The 25,353-nt window shown below is 42.7% G+C and overlaps 1 protein-coding gene across 1 annotated transcript in view; it reads right to left on the bottom strand.

The window, feature by feature from the left end:
* Positions 1-253: 253 nt before the first annotated feature.
* LOC112565916 (dynein heavy chain 1, axonemal-like) overlaps positions 254-25,353 on the bottom strand; it is a 60,863-nt gene continuing 35,763 nt past the window's right edge. Inside the window, exons 48-82 of the mRNA XM_025241799.1 lie at positions 25,084-25,241; positions 24,498-24,671; positions 23,971-24,149; positions 23,438-23,671; positions 22,454-22,650; positions 21,635-21,770; positions 20,804-21,012; positions 20,482-20,653; positions 19,794-19,985; positions 19,387-19,506; positions 18,512-18,637; positions 17,968-18,117; positions 17,627-17,800; positions 16,980-17,258; positions 15,426-15,557; positions 14,563-14,808; positions 13,448-13,597; positions 12,921-13,081; positions 12,446-12,671; positions 11,488-11,683; positions 10,571-10,722; positions 10,104-10,303; positions 8,933-9,077; positions 8,160-8,318; positions 7,672-7,803; positions 6,223-6,396; positions 5,819-5,998; positions 4,758-4,934; positions 4,358-4,528; positions 3,643-3,773; positions 3,306-3,450; positions 2,733-2,828; positions 1,965-2,075; positions 1,368-1,602; positions 254-694 (exon numbers count right to left, since the gene is read on the bottom strand). Coding sequence (XP_025097584.1) covers positions 573-694; positions 1,368-1,602; positions 1,965-2,075; positions 2,733-2,828; positions 3,306-3,450; positions 3,643-3,773; positions 4,358-4,528; positions 4,758-4,934; positions 5,819-5,998; positions 6,223-6,396; positions 7,672-7,803; positions 8,160-8,318; positions 8,933-9,077; positions 10,104-10,303; positions 10,571-10,722; positions 11,488-11,683; positions 12,446-12,671; positions 12,921-13,081; positions 13,448-13,597; positions 14,563-14,808; positions 15,426-15,557; positions 16,980-17,258; positions 17,627-17,800; positions 17,968-18,117; positions 18,512-18,637; positions 19,387-19,506; positions 19,794-19,985; positions 20,482-20,653; positions 20,804-21,012; positions 21,635-21,770; positions 22,454-22,650; positions 23,438-23,671; positions 23,971-24,149; positions 24,498-24,671; positions 25,084-25,241 — 5,941 coding nt within the window. The 3' untranslated portion in view covers positions 254-572. The remainder of the gene's footprint in view (positions 695-1,367; positions 1,603-1,964; positions 2,076-2,732; positions 2,829-3,305; positions 3,451-3,642; positions 3,774-4,357; positions 4,529-4,757; positions 4,935-5,818; positions 5,999-6,222; positions 6,397-7,671; positions 7,804-8,159; positions 8,319-8,932; positions 9,078-10,103; positions 10,304-10,570; positions 10,723-11,487; positions 11,684-12,445; positions 12,672-12,920; positions 13,082-13,447; positions 13,598-14,562; positions 14,809-15,425; positions 15,558-16,979; positions 17,259-17,626; positions 17,801-17,967; positions 18,118-18,511; positions 18,638-19,386; positions 19,507-19,793; positions 19,986-20,481; positions 20,654-20,803; positions 21,013-21,634; positions 21,771-22,453; positions 22,651-23,437; positions 23,672-23,970; positions 24,150-24,497; positions 24,672-25,083; positions 25,242-25,353) is intronic.

Raw genomic sequence — 25,353 nt, 5'->3', positions numbered from 1 at the left:
GAACGGAAGGCACGTGACATATGATGGTCACGCCCTGTGAGGAAACATGGCAAAGATGCTCTATCAACCTGTTTTTCCTTCCATCTCATTTTTTTCTTATTCAAACGATAAACTTGAAAGTTGTAATTTTAAAGAATCCACACACTTAAACACACTCTCATGACAGTTACTTTCACTCACGTGAACTATCTCTCACTCTCTCACTCTGTCTCTCTCTCACACACAATTACACCAACAACAGTATCGCTGTGGGTCATTTTTTTCTATTGTCATGATTCTTCGTAGAAAATAGATTTATTAACGAATACCTTAGATTTGTAACTCAGGACGTGTTTTTATCTGTCTGTATGATATTTTACTACAATACTACCCTGGTTGTTGATGTTGATTAGGGCTCATTGATATTGTTTACAACACCGTTGATCTCACAAAGAAATTTTCCCCTACCGTCAAGGAAGGAAGAGGCTGGATAGGATTCCTTGCAACTCTGATCTTGTCCTCACAATATATTTAAATAAAAGGTTAGAGATGTGTGACCGTTGCTGTGTCCAGTCCCTGCCAGCCACCTGCAGCTAGTAGTTGAGGGCACACAGCATGGCTACACCACGTTTGATCCAGTGCTGCTGGGACAAGCTAGTTGGCACCTCCATAGTGAAGACGAAGTTCGTGGAGTGGCCAGTGGTCGACAGGGTACCTTGAGGGCAAACAAGTTATGATTACTTGCGAGTTCGGATTCCATACATACCTTCAAAGCTGCTTCTGCACCCAGCTTACTTATGAGTTCTGACACTGAACAGACACCCGAGTACTGTACTGTACTCACGTTTTCTCTACTTAACAGACGTTGCTTGCGAATTTTGGCAGTTACACAGATTACTTCTAATTAATTTATCTACTCGGTTGCATCTTTAAGAAACATTCACTCAGTCTCCTCCAAAAAGTCTCCAGTTTCCAGATCCTTGTTGTCTGAACACGACTGGAAGCTCCAACAGGAGTTTTAGCTCAAGTAGGACTTTTATGGGATAAATGAAACCGAACTATAGGTACAAAATAATTGTTATTGGATACAGCTAAAACAAATTATAGTTCCAACAGGATTTTTACTAGCTAAAATTGAAACGAAATATGGCTACAACTATTACTACACCACTTTTATTTTACAAGAAAACTAAAACTATAGCTACAGCAGGGTTTTCTTTGTTCTTTCTTCCTCATAGTTGACATGCTCAATTCCTCAGTTTTAAACTAAATCTTTCAAGTATACAACACATCTTAAACACGCCATGGGTCATTTAGAGAAAATTTTCAAGCATCAGATGCTACTCTTTGACATCATCAAAGCAGCCTAAACATGGCCTGACACCCACCTGCCCTGGTCAACGTCTTGTACAGTGGACTCTCGTAGATGCCAGAGGTCGGCGTCTCTCGGTTCTGAGATGGAATGAGCCAGAAGGCCGGCATGTCGGTGAACAGCTCCTTGGGACGCGACTCCGCCAGCTCCTGCTTGTCGCTGTCCCAGCGCGCACCCTCCACAAACATCCCGTAGATGTAGCAGCCGTCCTCGGGGCCAGCAGAAATACTTTTGACTGGCTCTTTCATCGCCTATGATGAACGAAAGTATCTTTCACGGATCACTGAATCAAGTCACACAATCCCAGAATAAATCCCAGAATAATCCTGCCAGGTAATCTTAGCGCTGGCGTGAAATACCAACCGCGTCGGGTATGTTATGTTATACAACAATTAGCTATATAGCTATTCTGCTTAACATCATCTAAACTTTAGTTGTGTGTGTGTGTCTGCTTTTTGTTTGTAACTTACATATCTCTATATATTTCTATGTACTTCAGCGGAATGTAATCACCGAAAGAAAAAGCTATTAATTTATTGACACATTAAGCAAAAGGAGAGGAATTGTGCATACATTGTGGACGTTTTTGATGAGCAAATCTTTTTGTTCTGACCTGGAAGTCAAAGCCGATGGTGTCGATAGGAATCTTCACCTTGCGAGCGTAGTTCTGTAACGTGCCCGTCAGGAAGGCTTGCGGGAAAAAGAAGCCAGAAATCCAAAAGACCTAAAAATAATAAGTTGTCAAAATCTGGGTTGATTAAGTCCGGGTATCATTCTAGTCTCACCACATGACCTTCTTTTATAATCTCACTACAGCAGGGTTTGTTCTGGTTTTCTTCTCTCAGTATGCTCAATCTCGAACACCTGACCTCAATTTTTAATAGACTGTGACTTTATCACTTTTTTGCCGCTGAGCAGCGCCTGCCTACCATCGTCTTTGCTTGATGTCATCAGCGTCAAATCCAAACCATGACCCTAATCTCTAATCCAAACACTAGTCCTAACGTGAACCCCAGTAACCTATAACCTAGACCACTGACTCTAGATGCACATTTCTCGACCTAACAAGATAAAACTCACGAAAGATGTCCAGGTTAAACAAACAAATTAAGAAACAAAAAAGAATCGAACTCATCACCTGAAGACGACTGTGCAACAATGCTTCAACCGTTTCATAATTGTTTAGTATTGGCAAGCCGCCACAATCGTTAAGAAGATGAAAGTGGCTGAACGGCTTATTTGGGTCTCGATCATCCCGGGCATTATGCAGTATTTTAACTGTGCAGAAAGGTTAGTGCTCCCAACGGCCGTATTCATATCAGTCATGCTTTGTGGGGAAAGCGGGGGAGACCAAACACGTAAAACATCTGTTTGTCCTCACCGCTGGGATGCCATCATCGATCCAAGAGTTGATGAATTTCATGCGATGCTCAAGGTCGATAACCCAGGATCCCAAGGGCTTCAAGGACGGATATGCCTGAAATATTTCGAAAGATACTTTAATCTAGAACTACCGCAAACATCTTGCTACCGGAAAAAGAGACAAAACAGTCAGATTATGCGCAGCACTGCCGTAGGAAAACAAAAGAAGTGAAGTCTGAATTTGTTCATGTCACGTAAGACCAAAACAAAACTTCACTGCTCCAGCTCTGGTGTTAACACTGATAGACATCAAAGTTTGGCCGACAAGTATCTTGCGATGTTTTCGTTTCCTTCCTTAACTTTGTACATTTGCACAAATGCATTCCACAAGGGATGCCATTGGTCAACTACTCACCTAGCATCCAGTCAATAAGTAGCCAGCATGGGAAAGAGGAAGACCACCCCCGCCCTTCAACCCTCTGCCCCCCTACAGATGACAGAGCAGCAATGGCACGAAGTATAGGCTAGACTGTCAGCAAGTATACATTTTACCTTTCTGCTGTAGCCTGGTTCACGTGGCGTGTTGATTTACCTTTCCGGCCCACATCGAGGGCACGCAGTTGTCGTAAAGGCTGTAGGCCATCTCTTCCAGCTCACCCGACATGACGACAAGACCCTTGAGAGCCTTGAGAAGGTCACTCAGAGACCGATGTATGGTGTTTAGAAGCTTGTTATACCTGAAACATGCGTTCTGTGTACCAGCAACCTAAAGACTCATCTTAACCGAATACAGGTTTCTGGTGTACAGCATCGCGTCACGGAAAGGCGTGAGTGACGACTACCTGATGGCTTTCTTGCACTAGGACGTATGATTGAGGACGACTACCTGATGGCTTTCTGCACCAGAACGTATGACTGAGGACGACTACCTGATGACTTCCTGCGCCAGGACGGTGTTCATTGACTGCTCGTACAGCACCGGGTATTTTGTCATCACGGATTCGATTTCGATGGAATTTGGAATTTCCTTAGCAATTCTCCGCGCCGTTTCTTCCATCACCTGTCAACCAAGAACTGCAGGTGAGGTTTCTTCTCCACAAAATGGGGGACAGTCATGTCTCGGGTTTTCAGTTCACGAGTTCTCCATCATTTACTAATACTCACCCAAAACAGGCTAGTGTTGATTGTTACCTGCGACTATTTAGTGCCTTTTTATAGCATTTTATTCATAGTGTTTTGTCTTATTCACTTAGTTTTTGTTACCTGCAATCATTTAATGGGACCATGTTTGGTAGTAGAGTCGTAACTCAAAACTAAGTCTACGATTTGTGCCGAATGTGTGACCGAGTTACAGACCGGTCAATCCGATATCCTCTGTTCTGTGTAACTTAATGTGTACGCCTTTTGTGAACGTGACATGTTCTTTGGACACACGTGTGATGCTCCAACGGAAAGAACATTGTGGAAGGCAGGACAGAGGCCATCGACTTGATAAGACTATGAATGACTTACAGCTGCAACATGAATCACAGCCCTCCATCGACGTCTGTAAAGAAGACATATGCTTGTTTAACCTAAAATGGACTTTATATATCTCCAGTAATCAGCCAATAATGAAAAAAAAAGCTCAAGGAAGCAGATTACCTCCTCCTGAGACTTTCCCCCTCCACCAGTTGTCTTTGGTTGCAGGTTGACCAGACCGGTGAGCAAGAGGTTCGTCTCGTTCTGTGCGAAGGTAATATTTGCGTTGTCATGGAGGCCAAAGATGTCCGGCGTGTCGTTGATGGGCAGGGACCTGATGTATGCGACAGAGCCCTGCAAGGTCAGCCAACAAGAACATAAGCGGGTTCACTGGTGGACGCGCACTCTAATCACATTCCAAGCATGTTTTATAAATAACCTGATAGTTGTCCTCCCTTCCTACCCAGTCAATATTTATTCTTCTTCTTGGAGTTCTTCCTCCACACTTAGCATTCAGCTGTCTTAGATTAAGATGCTTATCCAAGCGTGAAGTCTGTAAAGACGATGGACGAAGACTTCTTACGTTAATATCGATTTCGTCCGGCAACTGGTGGTAGATGCCGTTCTCGCTGTACAAGTGATCCGAGTGGAGCACCTGCTCCGCGTAGAAGTCGTTGAGGATATTCATCAGACATCGTCTATCCCAGTCGTCCGTCACTCGGCCGCCATAGTTGATGTGCCCTGCAGTGTACTTTAACACCTATCAGAACGAGGGCATGAAGAGGCGTCTATTAATATTGACATACAGTTAAAGGTGTCTGTTAACAAATACACTAAGATAAGGCTTTATTTATCCCAGAGGGCAATTAGAGGCAGCTCTATATGGAATCACAGCAACAAAAATGGTAAAATAAGCGTAGAGAAATCGTGAGCAGTGCATGGCAGCATCTTTTCTGGAAGAATCACCGTATTGCTGTACTTTTATTGACATAGAAACAGACAACTCCACCACAGGCCTTACCGGTAATTATGGTAAGTTTGTCTAAATGGGTTTAGAGAAGTCGGTAAAGTCTAGATCACACTCACTTAAAGGCGTCTGTGCGTAGTTTCACACACACACACAATAGGTGTCTGTTACTAGCGTTAGAAGAACAACTAGAGGCTTCTGTTATTAGTGTTATGTACAGAAGGGTCCTCAGATACAAGTGTAATACACACATATAACACCTGATTAACAGCATCATATATGTATAGTGTTTCTTAACAGTTATTTAAACAATGTTATATCAACATTTGCGTCTATAAATAAAGTTATAGCTGTAAGCGGTGTCTATTATGGACATAAATTGTGTCTATGAACGGCATCATCCACACAACGGGGGGTCTGTTGATAGCTCTGCCCACCCCTCTGTGGCGACCGCCTCTACAAATGGTGTCAGTACTACAGATAGATGTTTATTTGCAACTTTAATCGAAACATGGTCATCCTAAATGTCACTGGCGGAGGGTAGGGGATGTAAGAACCTGCACTGTCAGGGCAACAGTCTGATAGCTTGAGTAAGGGTGAAACCTAAACTGTATAATGAAGAAACAAATATGCTATATGTACTTTGTAGGGTAACCTTTTTACAGCGATGTCTTTACCTTGTAGGGTATATCCTCGTACTCCATGAGGAACATCTGAAGCTGACTGATGCAGATGCGTCTATCGCCATCTGTGAACTCGTAGGGAATATTAAATCCAAGAGCACCAAATTTTCTACGCTCTAGAAGCACTCCGTGAAACAAGCACAGTGACAGTAGTAGATGCTTGAAGGTAACAGACTGAAACACACAGACAGAAATATATATATACACACACAAAACGTCTCAGACAGATAGCTAACTAGACAGAATCTCGAAGGTGGCTAAATATCGTCTTACAAACATCCTATTCCAGTAAATGTAAACGCAAAAGCTAAAATGTAAGGATGGCAGCTGGTCAAATGCAATAAGAAGTGGCGACAGACTCATGAACATATAGTTGTATATTTAAGGTAACGATATACTTTATTTTTGCACGACTCCAAAAAGTCATCGGTGAAGGTGGCGTAGGACCGAAGCAGGTTGGCCTTGATGCCCTTGGGCGGCTCTACCGTCATCTTGGAACCGTTCTGCAGGATGTACACTGGGAACTTTTCACTGGGCATGCTCGTCAGCCACAACCGGAAATCTTTATGCATCTGCGACATCAGAGGTAGGGGCTAGCAACAGCGACAATAGTGGAATGCTGTTGATCGAACGTTCACTATGCCGGAAGACTTTCAATGAATCTGACATCCAGTGTAGACATAAATCAGTATTTCAACATGAAGTGAGTCAACTTTCAAAGGTGTTCTCATGTTTACATAAGGCACTCCAGCTGGAGGTGAGCCGCACGTCTGTGAGTCATGTCGGAAACGAAGCATATTATAAATCCCTTCTAACATAGTCATCATCATTCCTGAGACACAGCGTATCCTAGTGGTATGAACTAGTCCAGTAAACTTGGTTTTGATGCTTTTGAATCCAATAAAGAAGAAAAACTCAGAATATCATGCCATAACAGTAATTTGTTTTACCCCGAAAATGAACTAGTGATTTTGTAATTCAGCACCAGCATAAGGAGCGCAGTGCTAAAGCGAAAACACCTATACTCGGAGCTTGAACTTATGAATCCCAAACTAACTTCAGTCGACAAAATGGTATTAAACACTTTTTTAATTAAAAACTCTTGTTGTGCATTCAACCAATGTCACGTTATAGAGTCACTGTTTCATGTTTGCATTTGACTTACCTGCAATACATAGATGTACATAGATGTACAAACATGTTTTAAACAGCCGCTACATTAGTGTTTTTTGCAAAAGCTTGATAGCAGCGTTAGAATAAAGTCAAACAAAATTTATCTCTTGGAATTTGCAACCATCATCTCTGTGGAAGTGTATTGCGTGCCTAGCCCATCTGAGAATTGAAATGAACATTTGGTAACACCACGTTTTGTTCCAGTCTGTTTTCTGTTACCCAAGATTCCACTGTTTGTTTATGTGAGACCCACATGGCCAGCAGACGACGCCATCTTTACTCAAGGTATGTCACTTCAAATCTTTTTGAAAAAATAAAGTACGATTTTTGTCCAAAAGCAATACGGGAATACGTTTTAGGAGACGGTGTCCTCTAAATTTTTGACTAGCTCTCGGGTTAGCCTTTAAATTCTTGTTGATGCATAGTGGAAATTATATCATTACTGATACACAACCGTCATAGTATTGTTACTGACATAGTGAAGATTATGTCATTAATCATAAGCAATGTACAATATATTATTACTGATACACAGTAGAAATTACATCATTACTAAAATATTGTAACTATTCTCAAACGATCACTTTAGCGGCAGATATAGGTTTTGTTGTGAGCACCGCTTGTTTTATTATAAGTTTGCAGTAAAATTTTCTGCTTTTATGTTTGCAGTATACCTTAGTCGGGTCAAGCTGTTCAACCAGATGTTCCAAGGAAGGCATCCAGCTTGGAGCAAGATGACAATTTTGAAAGAAGACCCACTTGCCTTGTTCTATTGCAAGCTTCATCATCTCCTCTGCTATGGGACCCTGTAAAAGCAAAAGAAAAACCACAGTCCTATTTGGCTCACACTGACAGCGCTGGACGAGAACCACAAACTAGACAGCTGCTGTCAAGATCCACAGAATGACAACTATCCACAAGTTGTTCCATCTATCATGGCAGGGCCCCATAAAACTATAGCTTAGTAACATGTTGGAACTTTAAAAGATTGTTTCTTTATTTCCTTTTTTATTATGGTACCAGCTGAAGTGCAGTGTCTCCACAATAATTTGTATTTGTGTGTGTGTGTGTGTGTGTGTGTGATCTGCTTAAAGTTTCTATAGTAAGTTAAAGATTTTCATTATATCATTTTATTAGTTATGTTATCATATGTGGCACTTGCCTGACCCTGGCCCAGAGAAATAGCGCTGAGTTTCTTTGAGAACTTCAATTCTTCGGCCAGTTTGTACAGTTCGTTGGCAGGGTCAGTGCCAGTGGACAAGACAAAAATTAAAGGCATTACCGAAGACGACTCTTTGAAGACTTCGCCGAGGTTGATTGACTGAAACATGCAAACCAAATGAAAAGACCTAGACACATCTTCAAACGACGAACTGGACTGACACTGTCAATTAACAACAGGCCTTCAAACAACATTAGAATACACAAAAGCAAGTGAGTATCGTTTCTATAACTGTACTCATTTGCTCAAAACCTGCAGGAATTTCAGGCCATTGATGCTGTTTGAAAAAAACTGCAGGATTTTAACGTCTGAATCCAAGGAAGAAATGAAACGGCGAGAAGTCGTCACCTTGATCAGTCAGTCTAAAATTTGAAGCCATCAATCATTTTTTTGTTACGTTTTACTTTTTAAATGTTACACTGCCTTTAATTCCATTATTTCAATCGAATTCTTTTAATATTTTTTTTAAAAAAGGACTTCTTAATTCTGTTACACTGACCAGATAGATCTAAGTCAGGCGAATGAACGGTGGTCGGGAAAAAGAAAGACGAGTCGACAGAGAACCGGCTTCCGAGGCCGGACATTTGTGCGCTATCAGGTTCAATACCCATGAAGCGCAGCAAACTTATACATCTTTTTCCCCCGACTTGTTTACCCATTAGTGGGATAGCTACTTGATGCCTAAGAGGTTCGGAACTTTCCTGATGGTTTACCTGAGGCTCAATGAAGCGCTGACCTAGATTAACTGCAACGTATTCTTGCATCGCATTGGTCACTTTGTCCAACCGCAAGGCCTTTAGTATCAGCATCTTCTGGAACTGGTCGAATTCTGTGTTCCATTCTCCAGGTAGATCCTCTCTAGAAAAAGTAAGGTTCGGAAGAAGTCTTAGTCATCCACGTACTATTTTCTTCTCGCACGCTTGAATGAACACGAATAGAGAGAGAGACAGAGACAGAGACAGAGGGTAGAAGAAGAAAGACTGCTGCAAGAGAAGACCACTTAAGCCGTTTCTATCAAGAGAAAAGTTGGAGCCACAAACTACGTTGAGAAAAGTAGAGGGTTAAGGCAATTTTTGAAAGTTTGAAATGTCTGAGCATGACTACTGTGCACTAGGAGGAGAATCCCACCTGATGGGCAAAACACTGCGAATAATTGTTTGTCAAAAAGTTTAAAGAATCTAAAAGGCAAGGCCTACACAGCCAGCCGCCTAATTCTTGGTTTTATGAACAGACTTGTGTCAGCGCTAAGGTTAGGGTAAGACTTATCCCTGTTCACAGGTTAAACGACCCAATCTTAAACTCCTCATGCCTTGCGTGGTGGAAGCATGCCTCGAATATTGTGCTCGTCTGTCAAGCACTGCGTCCCATCATGTTATTTGGGCCAAACAATGCGCACTCATGTCATATATGTATCGAGCGCTGTGCACCGCATCATGTCATACTTATGACAGTAATGCACCTCATCATGTCATAATCACCTCAAACATCATCACGTCCTATTCACGTTGAACCCTGCTCACCCCATTAAACTAGACTCACTCCGAGCATTGCGCAGGACACAATGCTGAACATGACGCACTCCGTCACACCGTGCTCATTTAAACACGTGAGCATTGTGTATTCCATCATGTCCTACTCAACGAACATTGTCATTAAATCATGTCCTAATTGCGCCAAACATCGCGCACCTCATCACGCCCGACTGCAAGCGATCGTTACACACCCATTGTGTCGCCCCGTGAACGTTGCACTCCCAACCTCTCACCTCCTCTTCACGACAAGCACTGAGCAGACCCTCGCGTGACACTTGACCAGCATTCCCCTCCCTATCGTGTTCTACTCGCGTTGTTACGGCATTTTGGTCTCTGGTCACCACCTACTTACTTATGAGGCTCTTGGCTGTCAAAAATCATCTTAAAATGGTCGATATGATTCGAAAAGTCTTCGACGAAGGCGCTAAAGGTTTTCAGCGCTCCCAGCGTTAGGATCTCGTTCCAAGAGCGGGTGGACAGCCAGCTGGGAGCAGGGTTTTCCATCACCTTCGGTGTGCTTGTACCCCCAGCAACAAAGTGTCGGTATTCCTCCTGCAAACCATAATGTACTTTAAGAAACACAATCTTTGTTAAAAACATTGCCTAACTTTGAAGATTAGTTTTAAACATGATTGAAATACGATTTTTGTTATCTTAGAGAATTTATTATCTGACTAGCGAGTGCTCCTAGAAAGAGGAAGATCTGATTTCCAGATTTGTCTCCTTTTTAATGGTAATTTTTAGTTTGAAGCAAACGAGATCGACCAGGGGGAATTATATTGAAAGGATATTTTATATTCATATATCGGTCCTTTATACCATTTGGATGATTCCGTAGAACAGGTTGATGCGAGCGGACAGAAGAAAGGCAAACATCAACTTGTGTGTTTCAAACAGAGACCTGCAGACGTTGCAGTACAAGCTGAAGGTGAAGAAGTCGTTGACGTTGGTGATGCGTTGCTCGAACTCCTCTGAAAGAGAGGCCAGGAAATGAGCACTTAAAGGTTTCCAGCTGCTGATATCGCTGCACAATGCTACCACCCACACTCTGCTGCTTGGTAACCATCTTCTCCCTCCGCTCTTTTTTAACCAGACAAATGTCCACTCTTGACCAAGTTTGACAAAGTTACGATAACAGCAGCCCAACAGTTGCTCTAAGTTTAAGTTTGTTTGCAAATAGATTTAGCAAGGCATTGGGGAATTGCAGATGATGATGATGATGATGATGATGATGATGATTATTATTATTATTATTATTAGACTTTATATAGCGCATATCCTGACTTAGCAGTTGGCTCAATGGGCTTTACAAGAGAAAGGTTACTAATGTGCAGAACACACCCACAGACACAATTCAATATATGTCAGCAAACAAACAACGAAAAATAAAAGCACAAAGGAAAGACTAAAATCCTATGGAAGGCTTGGGTCGCTGCTACATTACATTCTCGATGTGAACCAACATTGTGAGTTGTTACACCTCACATCTACCGCTCGGAAAGTTATCGTGTAGTCTGCTGGAACTCAGGTCAGTCGAGACTCCGACCAACGGACATAAAATCATCAGAAAACTGCTGGTATGGATGCAATCATCTCGGAGATTTGACTTTTGAACACTTTGCCTTTAGTATAATACTCCCTTGACGATGATGTTTTAATCATGTACGTGTTATGTATGCAGTTTTTTCCTTTCCGATGTAGTGGTCTCGGCCAGATGCTGGAGTGGACCGTTCTACCTGCTTTAGCAGCTTGGCGGATGCTGCTGATGAAGATAGCGATGAACCACTCGAGAGAATACTGATACATGGGGTCGATCTTTGACATGTCGGCCACGCAGAAGAACAGAAGCTGGGCGTTGACGGCCACAGGGACATAGTTCATGCGTGTTTTGTCGATGTCCTTCTCGGTGACCTCGGCTGCCTTCACTTTCATCTGTTACAGAAGACATGACTGGCATTAATTAAACTTTAGTACTGTGTCCAAAATTACTCTGAGGGGTTTGCTACTGTGCTCTTGCTTGGAGACTCATATCACCAATCCGGAATATGTGTAACTCCTGAAAGACGTGGCTTACATGCTGTTGTTAGAGGCTTACCCGAGTGCACAATTATTTTCCAGCTAATTGACATTTACTCTTTTTCCAACAATTCCCAAAGATGTAAGAAGATTTCTACTCAAGTCGCGGCATAATGGCCTTTGGTCTCTACATGTCTTTTAAAAAGAAGTCACACGTAATGGCATTTAAAATGTACTCAAATATCTCGCTTTGATACTTTCAAAGACATCAGAAATAAGAAGACGATCCACCTAGGCTTTTGCCAGAGCAGTAATTAAGACTCACATGTCATTTTGGTGAAACATTATAGTGCTCAACACGTTCTGTGAACTATCACAAGTGTTGAGCTTCATGCTTGACTCATGCTGGATTTTAAATATTACTGCCACATGCATCATCCTTGCCGTAAGATTGAATTTTAATGGTACCTCCAATGTTGGTAACCAGTGTGCTACATTAAAAGCTACTACCATACCAAATATTACAACCTATCCCGAGCCCTGAATCAAAGCGTTGCGTCCTTTTGACAAACAGTAGATATATTTACACAACGGGAGATACATTGAAAGAAACTATGAACAAGTTAAAAGATCAGTATATGCATTATCTCATTCTTGTCGAGCTCAGTTGCATCTTACTTTGATTTCGTCAGAAGTGATCTTTGAGGCCTCCAGTGTTTGGATGAGATCCACGTCATCTACCGGGCTGCCTTCGGAAGCCGAAAGGCGATATAGGATTTTTTCCTCGATCTCCTTTAAGTCGGCCTTCATTTTGGCGTTGTTGATGATCAGCTGGCTCTTGGCTTCTTCCAGGTCAGGTCGCTCCTCTGCCACTACAATGCCGATGAGCTGGTCCTGCAGACCACTGGACAGAGACAAACAGAGAGGGTATATGTATCAGCCTGGAACGAAAACAAGCTACAGTAACCTTACAGACAAACATTTTTTTCTTTGCAAGCATGACCTTAGATTGGCACTGCAATTTGAAAACCTAAAGCTTTTAACTTTCATCCTTTTTCGTTTTCTTTCTTTTCTCCCACTCCGTATCCTCATTTTCTTTACTTATTCTTCTTCTCTTTCTATTGGCATTAATGCCCTTCCGATCTTGGATCACCTGGGTGACAAGGTGAAGTTGACAAGAGTGACTTTAGTGGAGATCTCGGGGGTGTAGTGCGGGTTGGGCAGCTTCGTGGTCACGTACAGGCGGAAATCGTAGTGGTAGGGAACCACGTTGTCGCCCAGTTTGATCACCAGGTTGCCTTGCTGCTTGTAAACCTGCATGACGAGATGCAGTTAATAGAGTTGGGAAAGGCGGGATGTCAAACTGTAAGGCGCCAAACACACCACTATGGGCCACCTACTTGATGGAAGAAATTTGACACTGTTGCAAAAGATGTGTGAAAAAAGAAAACTGTAATGTTTCGTGAAACAGTTAGATGACTGTTGAAAAAACCGCTTTGGGGTTTTTTTGTTCTACTGTCGCGTCAATACAATAAAGAACTATGTGGGGGAAAACAAATGAAAAACAAAAGCTTTCATTTTAATTAGGAAATAATGTTTACAGTTGTTTTTAGATATGATTAAATTGAAAGGGGAAAACAGACACTCTTATGTGCGAACAGAGTAATACAATGTGTTTGCCTGCTTAAGCAGGACAGGTTCCAGCGACGGGTCCAGTTCTGTGCCGACATTTTCTATCAGGCAAGGCTTTCCAAAGCGAATGGCGTTTTCCAGAACCCTTAGGAGGTCCTTGTCCGACAACTTGACGACGTCGATCCCGTCGTCCTTTCCCTGCACATATGACCGCATTTTGGCAAACTGTTATGCGGTATCTGTACAAACTGCCAAACCTTCTTAGACTAGTCTGTGTCAACGTACATACTATATCACTTTCGCAAGCCCTTTTGTGACCATTGACCCGAAAGTAACGGCTAGGCCCTGGCTCGGTCTGCCTGAACTCCACGAGTCGCTATCTTGGAACGAGTTGGACGGTAGTGTCTCCGTATTGTGAATGTCTTGCCATGTCTGTAATTTGTGTACTCTGTCAACTGGTGAACGCCTTTTATATTCTTGAACTGCGTTAGTTCTTGTCCTGCTTTAATAGTAGGTGCCCATGTTCCATGCTAATTCATTGGGCATTAGGAGTAGTAAGATAATTTCGAGGATGGCAATCTGTACAGGGAAGGCCAAGGCAAAACGCTGTTTCAAAGCTAAGTCGAGAAAAATGCAAGGAAGGGAAAGGGTGTTCCAGACAGTAGGAGCAGAAGGCAAAACACACGCCCACCAAAAGACTAAGTTAATCCTAGGAACAGTCGGCCAATTTTCTCTACAGGATAAAAGTGACCTAAAAGGAAAATAACGGATAGAGTTGAAAAAAGACTGGGTAAAAGTGGGTCCTCGAAATGGCGAGAAGCTCTAGTTGCAGTTTTGAATCTTATACAAATTTCCATGAGCAAAGGTGTAATGTACGCATGCTTTGATTTACGGAAAACACAGCGTGCAGCATATTTAAACTCTTCACAAGAGCATGATCTGGCCAACAAATATGCAGACAAAGCTGCAGACGTCAAGACGCAAAATAACCAATTCATCTACATGAAGTAAGCAAAAAAGTCACTACCCAGAACATTTTACATTTTGTCTAATACAAACGAAACCAAAAGGATTTAAGGGGCAACAGAGGGATGGAGAGAGAACATCGAGCACACTCGAAACCAAATACAAACATACTGCAGCCAAACGCCATGTACACTGACCATATTTCGGACCCATTTGTTGGCCTGTCCCTGCGGGTCAATGAACAGCGGCCATCGTCGGGAGAACTGCACGATGACCCCGTTCTCTACAGACAGGTTGTCCTTGGGCAAGCCGGCAATCTGCCAGTTGCGCACCTTCACTGGGTCGCTCATCGTGTCCACGAGGTTCGGGTGCTCGGTGTGGGGGACATTGTACTTGTCTAACTGCCTTATCCACTCAGCTGTCATTTCCTGCCGGAACTCTCCCTACACATCAGCAGAGACGTCAATGTATCTGTTTATATTCGCTTCTGTTTCATGTGAAAGTAGATGTTTAGACGAGTTTTTATAACATCAGCTAGTCAGAACCAAACAAATGACTCAGTTTTAATTGTTATATGATTGAGTGAGGTGAACGAAAGAGATCTCAACGTGTTTGTTTCACAGGAACAATTATTAAAAAAAAGCTTAACAAAATCAGAAAGCTGAAAATTTTTCTTTTAGAAAGGGGTCTCCACTAATTACTGCTTACTTTAATTAGTCGAACTCGTTCATCTAAGGACCATAGTTAAGAAACGAGGGTAAATTATTGCTCTGAAGCAAATACAACACAAAGCGTCTTATCTCCATATAAAGTAGGCCTTGTGGATTTCTTTCAGGCAGTGCCAAACATACCCTGAGGTAAAGTAACATGCAACAATATTCGCGGGAACTGACATGGCTTGGTAACGAGACGTACACCCTTGATTTCCCCATGTTGCCCTGGAGCAACGACTTATCCTCGCTACATAACTATGGCCTCATGCCAGTGGCAAGCCTTCAATAGGAGCACCACGTAGGGTACACGGTGGTAAAAACTTCGGTCAGTCCGCTCAGCAACTTGCCGTGAAAGATCCCAGGTAGGCGACTGCCCCGGCTGCGATCAGCACGTCTCCCACGATTTTGGTCACAAGCTCTGAAAGTAGTGTGACCGACTCGGCCCACCTGTCTTTCTCACCTGCCAGTCCACCTATCAGCTGTTAGAAAGGAAGTACTCAACGTCAGACATCAAACAGTTTTTTAGTAACTTTGCCAGAGAATAGCTCCTCCTGCTTTTAGCAGCTAAGTGCCCGTGACACTGATTTTCGTTACGATACGTTAGCTATTTCCCTGCACGAGAGGGCAAAGGACAAAAACGATAGGAGATACACTACTTCTACTACTACTATTAACAACCATAGTATTGAGTGGTCGGAAAAGTCATGACGCATTCTTGCAATAGATGGCGCTAATCCAACTTTGGAAAGACTACAGTCATTAGCATCTATGCTACTGCTATGTCATTCGACAGCTAACAGTTCCACCTGTAACTTCGTTCTTTAAAAAAATAAAGCTGAGTTTTGGAGATTTTACGAGTTGAAGATGGAAGACCAAGCTGTGCTTTTTCGCCTTATTTTATTGTTTTACTTCTGTAAAGGGAAGAACATGCTTCAAGCTTGTAAATAGTTGCAACAGTTTACTGCCACACAAGGACGTCAGTGGCACTGATGGCTCACAATGTTCCGCGCTGGTGACTTCGATCTCAAAGACACTCCTTGATCAGAGAGGCTTACCAAACGTTGATGGTGTCATGATTAAGGCATTGGTCGTCTCTCTCAAACGTGATGTACAAACGGTCCTTAGATTTGCCCAAGTAACCAAGCAATAAATTCGGCTGTCGAATGTGTACTGTCGGCAATTGAACAGTTTAAACAAATCCTTCGACCAAAAACGTTCAGCGCTCGTTAATCGTCCAGCAGTGGTGTTCCGTAATGACAACGTGAGTCCAACACAAGTTTGATCACCCATCAAAAGTTACTGGAGTTTAGATGGGATGTATTGCCACACACACCAAACTCGACTAACCCTGCACTGTCAGACTTTAACTTAGTTTGCTCTCTTCAAAACTCTTTGCCTAGTATAACGTTGAATTCAGATGAGGCTGTAAATCAACCCCTTGTTCAGTTTTTCGCCGATGATGACAGGTCCTTCTACGAACGAAGAATTATGAAGCTCACTGAAAGATGACAAAAGGTTACCGAATAAAACGGTCAATGTGTCATTGGTTGATCTTTATTCTTTACATAAATAAACGCCCTTAGCAAAACATAGGCAACTACTTCATGACTTTTCCGACAGCCCAATAATAATAATACACAATCGTGATAGTGGTGATGGTTGTGGACTATAGTGGCTTATGATGGCAATGCTGTAGTGGTGGGTAATAGTAAAACGGAAGATGACAATAATTACTGAAATGACAAAAATGGCGAACAAAAAGGGAACACCATATATAATACAAGGAAAATTTTAAAAAAGAAATAAAACTAAAGCAAGAAAAGGATAAAAATGAAGAAACAACAACATAAAAGAGAGAACAAGAATGAAAAAAACAAAGGTCTCAAGTTGGGGGAGATAACCTTGTCAGCTCTAATCAACCTGGCCTCGCATTGCTTGCACTTGTTCTCCAGATCCGTCTTCTTGTCCACACACTGCTTGTAGGTCATTTCCAGCTTCTTCAGGCCATCCTCCACTTCCTTTAGCCTTTGCATGGCGATGTCCAGAATTTTCTGGGTTTCCGCCAGCTCTTCCGAGGCCAACTTTAGAGCCTCCCGCTTAGGAGCCACGGCCTTGGACACAAAATGGTATGTGTGCATCGCTCGCACCCACTGACAGATGGACGTGCAGGCTTTGGACACCTGTGTACAGAAGCGTCTTCAGGCTGGAGAAGATCCATGGCTATACTTCTGCCGTTACACTTGAGTTTACTAATCTTTATACCGTATGCATTTCTTAAGAAATTATTTAGAAATATGGAGCATATGCTGCAACATATTACAGGCAGATAAAAGTAAGTGGTCTGTATACCCCGTAATTTATTTGGTGGATTGAATGGCTAGTTGGAGGATAAATGGTAAACGTTTATTCCCATCCTTTAGTTAAATCGTGTGCAAAAATATTCACCTCTTTCTTTATTAGTGTTTTTCCTTCACCCCACCCGACCCACGAATGAAAGTGGATGAATAGTCCTTTCATCAGTAACATTGCGCAGACACTCTCTGCTTGCCTTCTGAATAGCTTCCGGCATAAAGTTTTCGTTTTCCATGTAAGGCTGGATTTTGGAGATAACACTGTCGGGGATGTTTTCCTTATCGTAAGTAAAGAGACTATCCAGGAACTTCCCAGCATCCTGAAGAAGGTTCTTCCCCGAATCCCAGTAGTCATCCACCTTGGTTCCTAACTGAGACGGAGAAAAAAAATGGCACCTGAACTCATTTTTTCTATACGACTGACACAGACAACACTTCTTTCCTTCGAACCTTGATGTGTGCAGAATTAGTTTTTAACCCTCAGCCACGTCTTGCGAATAAGTACGCGACCGTCTAGAAAATTAACGCCAACGCTGACCTTTTCCCCGGCGATTTTTTTTGGTTTGACGCCCTGCATGATGCACACGGCCTCGATGACCAGGCGGACGCCGGCCGGTGGCTTCTGCATGGACTTCACTTCCACGACATCGTTCTTGCTCAAGGACTTGAGGCTGGCCAAGGCCGCGTCCTGCCGGACAAGAGACCATTGCACCGAAAAATGATTGAGAGATGAATATGAGAGGGAGGGAGCATTATTAACTTATTCCTTTAAGAAGAATTGATGACTATGAACATGCGTCTGTGTACTAAACTTGCCAGGATCAAACAGAAATAAAGACCTTCACCCCTACCCCAACGACAATGACAGGATGAAGATCATAAGGATGAAAAATACTGATGAGGAGGAGGATGGGAGTGGTGATGATAATGATTACTGTCTTCATTCTAAGTGCATCAGACGGCCTCCCTTTAGTTTTGTTCTGCAGCATTGCCGCAGTATATTTTAGAAATCTTTTAAAGACACGTCACTGCTGCAATATCAAGCCCGCTGTCCTCTGATGCTCCTAAACTCAGTGTCTTACGAGAGCGGGTAGTGCTTCGTTCAGGTCCCTCTGGGCGGAGTCGGCGATTGCTTGAGCTTCATTTGCCTTGGCCGTGGCCGCCGCTTTTTGCTTTTGAACCTCTCTCTTCGTCTCTCCCGCAATTTCCTGCACGGTTCAAAACAGAAACAAGGAAGGAATTTCGTAAAGCATACACTTCATACTTATCTTGTCTACCTCAAAACAAAACTAGACCGTATATATTTACTTTTTCAACTCCCTGCAGGACTTAAAACTGAAAAGAGAAGTGTGTCTTTACTGTTTCAACACCCTATCGGTGTCAACAAAAACAAAACAAACATACAAATTCGTTTATTTCTTAACAGGGGAATTTTTGCATATTCGTACATAATGTGACAGGATATTTAAAACATGGTTTGTCAGAGAAAGTTACGAAACTGTACAAAGATGAGTTGGAGTGAATGCTGTAAATAATAATAATAAATATAAAAATGTCTAAAGCGCATAGTCACACTCCTATTAAGCATGCTCTTAGCGCTTAACAGGAAGAACTAGACATGAACAGCACACGAGGAAAACAAACTGCATATAAATTACAAAAGAAGAAACAACAGTACCGATGATTAATAAATACAAAAAACGCAAAGAACCAAGTAACAAGGACTGAGAAAATCATGATTTTGTAAAAGGAAGACGAGCAGGGAAGTAGCGATAAGCAGAAAGGGGGAAAGGTGTGAAAAAGTAATGATGATGATGATGATGGATGATGATGGATGGATGATGGATGGATGGATGGATGGATGATGCTGATGCTGATGCTGCTGCTGATGATGTCCCTGCCAGCAGCAAGCTCAATGTGGTCTGACATCAACAACTGACTTTACAGGATTACTCACAGTGTCCTTAGCTATTTTCTTCATAGTAAGTTTCGCCTCCTCAACAGCCGCCTCCAGTTCAGGACTCATATCTGCAAGCTCGATTTGCATCACTGCTACTTCGTCCGCTGTTGTCAAGAGCTGTCCAAGTCATGCGACAGGAAAATTATCGCTTCTTTTATGTGTGATCATGATCCTTTCGCACAAACACGGTTATAATTACCTATTTGAGTTGTATGTTTTCTTTCTGTTTCATTTAGATGTATAAATCTTATTACTCAAAATGTAAAAAAAAAAAAACAATGTCAACGAGGCAGTTGGTCTTTTTGTGTTTATGTTTGCATGCCCTGTTGAAAAAGCAAGGGTTTATTTTCTTTCTTTTACCCCTCCGTCTTTCACTGACGTTGTTGTCTAGTGAAAAAAATTACCTTATCTAGCCCAGTCTTTAATCTTCTTTGGTTGTTAGTGATCTCTGTCGTCTTAATTCCGATCAACTTAGAGAAGATGCCCAGCAGTTCCAGAAAGCTGGTCGGGGTTACATAATTGTGACGTGACAACTCTGCCAAAAACCTGGCCGAAAATGTAAACACGGACTGATGAATCTCCTTGCACACTGACACCTGAAAGCCGAAAAATTTAAGGCCTTTACATTCATAAAATCTCACATCCATACACTTATCAGTATGTAGTAAATGAGTCTTACAAAAAATAGCTACTCAGTCGCTCACACACACACATACGTGCACATCCGCGCATCCAGAAGAGGTGGAAGAAACCAGAGAATCCTGAAAAAAAACCACCAACAGTTAGCCCTGTAAAAATATCTCACATCCAGAGAGTGGTATATGAAAAATACGAACCGAGGACACCATATTCTCAATGGCGTGGTGACAGGCGATTTAGCCACCAATCCCCCAGTTATTAGCACAGAATCCCACCACACCCAAAAACACTATGCACTTATGAAAGTTCAGATTTTAACACAACAGAGGTTTTTTTTGGCAAAAACAAAGTGGATTCAAAATATTAAATAACACATTATCGAAAGGGCACAACCGAAGTATTGCTGTAGAAGATGGACAAAATGGAATAAGAAGAGCAAACATGCAGACCCACCAGACCCTGTAAGACCATGTCGGTGCAATCCAGATCAGCAATGTCATTCAGAAAACGCAGGGCCACCGATTGCAGCGCCTCTGCCGGCCATTCGCTGAACCAGTCAATCGTACAGCAGTTGACCAGGGCCGGGAACTGCCGGAGGCGAGCTCGAAATATTTCGCCCAGGGGACTGCAGGGAACAGATCAGTCAATTAACTAAGCAGAGAACAGCCAGCAAGATGTGTGTGTGTCTGTGTGTGTGTTTGTGTGTGTGTGTGTGTGTTTGTGTGTGTTTGTGTGTGTTCTTGGATTATGTCTTAGTGACATTCTGTTTACGTGCCTCATGGTGATGACCGTGTGCAGATTGCTCCGCACTGATTTCTTATAGGCGGAGAAGAGGTTTGTCTTTGTGGGCGGCAGGCCCATCTCAAGGACGGGCGACTTCATGGCGGTGTAGATCTGCTCCTCCTCGTCCATACCGTAAATGTTGGGCACGTCGCCGGAGTTCAGGATGTTGTTCAGGTCTTCGAGGAAAGACTCGCGCTTGATCTGCAAAAATAATTCCATCCAAAAATGTCGGCCTGCTTTTGTCAAGGAAACAGATTGAATAAGAAGAGGCCCAGGAATCATTGGAAGCTTGTGCCCAGTAGCTAGATGGCTAACGTGTTCAACTGAAATGCGTTTAGAACAGCACTTCCACTGATTTCTCGAAGTTACAATGGGTAGAATGCACGCGGCCTCGAGTGTACATGAAACGCTGATGTGAAAAAGTAGTTTATTTACTGATGCACAGAGGAAAGAAAAACGCCAAATTCACCCTTAAATGTTAACCCCTATTAAAAATCTAGTAGTGTTAAAAGTTTGTCAAAGAATGTCTTTTTCAAAAGCACTGTAGTTCCTGAAGTCAACAGCAAGTGTGAGAACGTCGGGCACATGCTAATAAGGCATTATTTAGAAAGGAATAAAGACTCGGCAGCTTGTACTCGGCAGCGAACAGAAGGGAGAATTTGGCTCATATTTCTGGAATTAAAACTATCTCATTTAAAAATGTTTGCACCACTCCTACCCTTTAAGTTTAAAACTTAACTTCTTTGACAGAATTTTTTTCAAATCTTACTGATACATGCACAAACACTTGTGATTTCATGACATTGAAAACCTGTCACATTACCTGCGTGTCGCTGAAGAGGAAGACCACTGGCTGGCCTTCAATACCTGCTTTCATCATAACTTTTCGAAGGTCATCTTTCCACTCGTTAATGCCATAGTTCTTTGACAGCTCGATTTGAAAGCAGTCATATTCCATCCTGAAACACAAGATGATTGGTCGATCTGCACGCAGTCGTATCCTGTCCTCAAACACAGCAGCGAGCACTATGGCTCACCCGTCATTACTAATAATAATATTATTATTCTAACACCTCTGGTTTTTGAGTGAATGGGGGCAGGAGTAAGGACACGCTTCTCTGCAGTATTTGTTGATATTATAGTATTTTGTATTTATGGGTCACTGCGTGAATTCTAACAGCCTCTTCTTTGGGTGATAAGGTCAGGAGATGCGTGTTACACGAAGGGGCCTGCCAACTACTTGACCTTTCCCTAAGCTTGGTAATGTGTGTTAATACCACCTTTCGGTCTTTAAATGTAATCAGCCTCTAGAATGCTAGAATAAAACACTAGAATAAGAATAAAACCCAGGATCTTTACGACAATTTTTATAATTTAAAATGATTTTTTGTCATTCCACTACAGCAACTTCGCACATTAACGCATAACTTATCTGTATAACTGTGTCGCTATCGCCGAAATGTCCAGCGCGGTGAGACACCGATAGTCACGGCTAGCCAGGGGCACAGAACAATGCTAGAGGCTGTTCAAACTGGAAGGTTGACACGAAACCGTGAGCTAAGCTGGTCATAAAATATCTTCCTTGACTGTTTGCTGCATGTTAGTTATACAGCTCGCTACGCTAAGTTTTGTGGATGCTCACACGTGGGCGGAAAGGCGCGTGAGGGACTGACGGCCCGAACCACCCATCCCCAGCAGGAGGGCGTTGCCCAGCGGTTGTCGCACGATGCGAGTGATGCGGCACACGTGTTTGACGGCGTCCATGAAGAGAACTAGGCGCATGGGGGCGGTGGACACCTGGTTGTAGTCCTCCAGGTACTCATCCAGCACCTTTACAAGCTGCACCGAAACAGATTCCACGGTGAGTAGAAAACAGAGCTAGCGTGTCACTGGCTGTAAGACGGCGTTTTATTGGCTGAAAAAGAGAGCAGACTTAAACGCCGGCTTTTTACTGGTTGAAAAGAGAAGACACAATCATTTAATCGGTTGTGAGTAGACAAGCGTCCAAGACAGGCTTCCAGGGATGTGTGGAAAGACGACGTGGGTGGGGCCAAACAGAGAAGCTAGTGGCTGAGTAACATCCGGGAGCTGATAGGTCGTCAGTTGGGAGACTTGATGAGAGGGAAGAAGAATAGGTTTTACTGGTGTACCTCTACCACTGCTGCAACTCATCATGCCCCTCTACCATCTACTGGTCAAGGTTAAAGACAACTTTAACATGCTCTTTGTCATGGTTAAGAGAATTTATATTGCAGGGGCTGATTCTGCGGATGTCGTGCCGTGTTCACAGTTATTCTTCATGTGCAACGAATCCACGAGAAGAAATAAAAATACTCGTGAAATACAGACTAGACTACTAGATTGCTGTTAGTGTTGAGAAGCTGTCACTGACTATTTTCGTATAGCTTTCAAATAGCAGTTGTGTGAAAGTGTGTAATGGAGTGCCTTTCCTAGTCTGTTGACCTGTGAATAGACGACACATGCTGGTGAATGGGAACTCTCTAGAGGTCACCGCGTTGGTCAATGGAAACCCTGCAATCGCACTTCCAGCTTATTTATCCAAGCGGTGGACATTTGCCTAACAAATAAATGATTATGAAGTGAATTTTCCAGAAGCCTCACAGACCTTGTCGTGGTCAGACGCGTAACCATAGAGGCGATCGCTACCACTGCCAGAAGAGAAGTCGCAGCACAAAAAAGGCCGCTGCGTAACGACCGTCTCGATTTGGATCCTGAAGTCGTCCATCATCTTGTTGCCGCACAGATTATCAAACCAGGCTCTGTCCTCGTCGTTCACTAAGCGATCCTGGTAAACTCTGCAACTTTCGTGGTACCACAAGCCTAGGAGGCTCTCCTCGGACTGAAAAAAGAAAAGCCTGATTGACACTTCTGCAAGTACGGTAGAAGCAGCTTCCTGCTCACAGAACTATTCACGTCTACATATTGTTGCAGCTAGTAAAGAATCTTGCAGGATTGATAAATAATAATAAGAAGAAAAAGAAGAAAGAAACCAGGAAGAAAGAATTGAAAAAAAGAAAGAAAGAAGACAAAAAAGAAAGAATAATCACACCTAGTATTCAAGCTGATGCTCGAAAGTGACAAGATAACTGCTCCCGTTGCTGAATGCTACAATGTGTTCTTGTCAACAGAGATACTTGCCTCAATCTTGGTTGATTCCGCCATGAGAATACCTTGGAACACTTTGGACAGGTCCCGCAGGTTGAAGGTGTAGTGGCATTTGGCAGGCGTGGGCAGCATCTGGGTCTGGATGGCGTCGTAGCAGGAAATGCACGTGTCTACCAACTGCTCGCACATGCTTTTGATGGCCTCATTACGGTCTGCGGGGTAGACAACCGTGATGCCACAATCATGAGACAATCTTTACAAAAGAAGTCTGCACATAAAAAAATCCTTTCCCTCGACAGATGAAAACGCCTCTACAGGCATCACATTTTATTCTGAGAATAAAAGTATTTGTTTACTTTCAAAATCAGCGTGCTCATCAAGAAATTCATTGTTATAATTTAATACCATCATCTTTGTCATCGTTTCAAGATGAGGACGCAGTTTGTGTCTGTAGCTACCTTTTCTCTGCCCAGTGTTTAAAAAGAAACATTCAGCAGTCCTTTGCCAGGAAAATAATGTTGCTCCTTGTAAAAGTAACTTAAAACGTTTCCCGTTATTACCAATCCAGGAGTGTAAAATCGTTGCAAAGATCTTGTGCTTGCTTGGATCCTCCATCTCCGGGAAGGACAAGAAGTTGAAGTGACGTAGAAGTCGCGTTGTAACGGGATTTCTCCCGCCTCCAGGCGGACCCATCGCACACACGAAATTCACGTCCACAAGGTGTCGGAATTCCCCTGTCCAAAAAAATGAGAAATATTTATATTAACACCTATCAGATATATCGGAAGTTACCTAATAGTCTCTCCCATCTAGTTCACTACAGCTTTGTGTCTGCAGTATAACAAAAGAGGTGCACTTTTCTAATTATTTGTAGCAACAAACCAACTGCCCCTCTCTTTAATTCACGAGATGATGCATCTTTGCATAACAAATCACACGATCTCTTTCGTTAATGTTGTAGCAAAAAGTTTCTGTTTTCATGTGGTGTTGTAGGTAGCTTGGATCATACTGTAAGTAGAAGTTTAAGAAGAGTCAGTAACTAAAATTTTTCCGGTGTCTATGCATGGCACTTCTGCCAACAGTTACGTTCCTAATAGTTATTGGGACTTCCCAGGAAGAGGTGACGGGGGTGGGAGGTTGCCTTACCGATGGCCTTGCGATCGTACCATCCGTAAAAGTCCATATACTGTCGGATGAGCTCGATGGGAGGCTGGGCGCCGTAAACCTCGCGGGCCGGCATGTTCAGGTCGTCGATGAAAAAAACAAAGAACTTCCCCAAAGGTGGACCAAATATGCCCTTTCGTCTGAAAGAATAAAGCCAGCTTTTGCGTTTTTATTAGCTAAGGATTTTTTATCAATGAAACTACGTTGCGGAGAAAGGAAAGGGTATATCTTTTACCACATTGTATTATGGCT

Source organism: Pomacea canaliculata, linkage group LG6 (genome assembly GCF_003073045.1).
Source record: "Pomacea canaliculata isolate SZHN2017 linkage group LG6, ASM307304v1, whole genome shotgun sequence".
Classification (NCBI taxonomy): domain Eukaryota; kingdom Metazoa; phylum Mollusca; class Gastropoda; order Architaenioglossa; family Ampullariidae; genus Pomacea; species Pomacea canaliculata.
The sequence above is the reverse complement of the archived record's forward strand: the minus strand, read 5'-3'. Positions and strand labels throughout refer to the sequence as shown.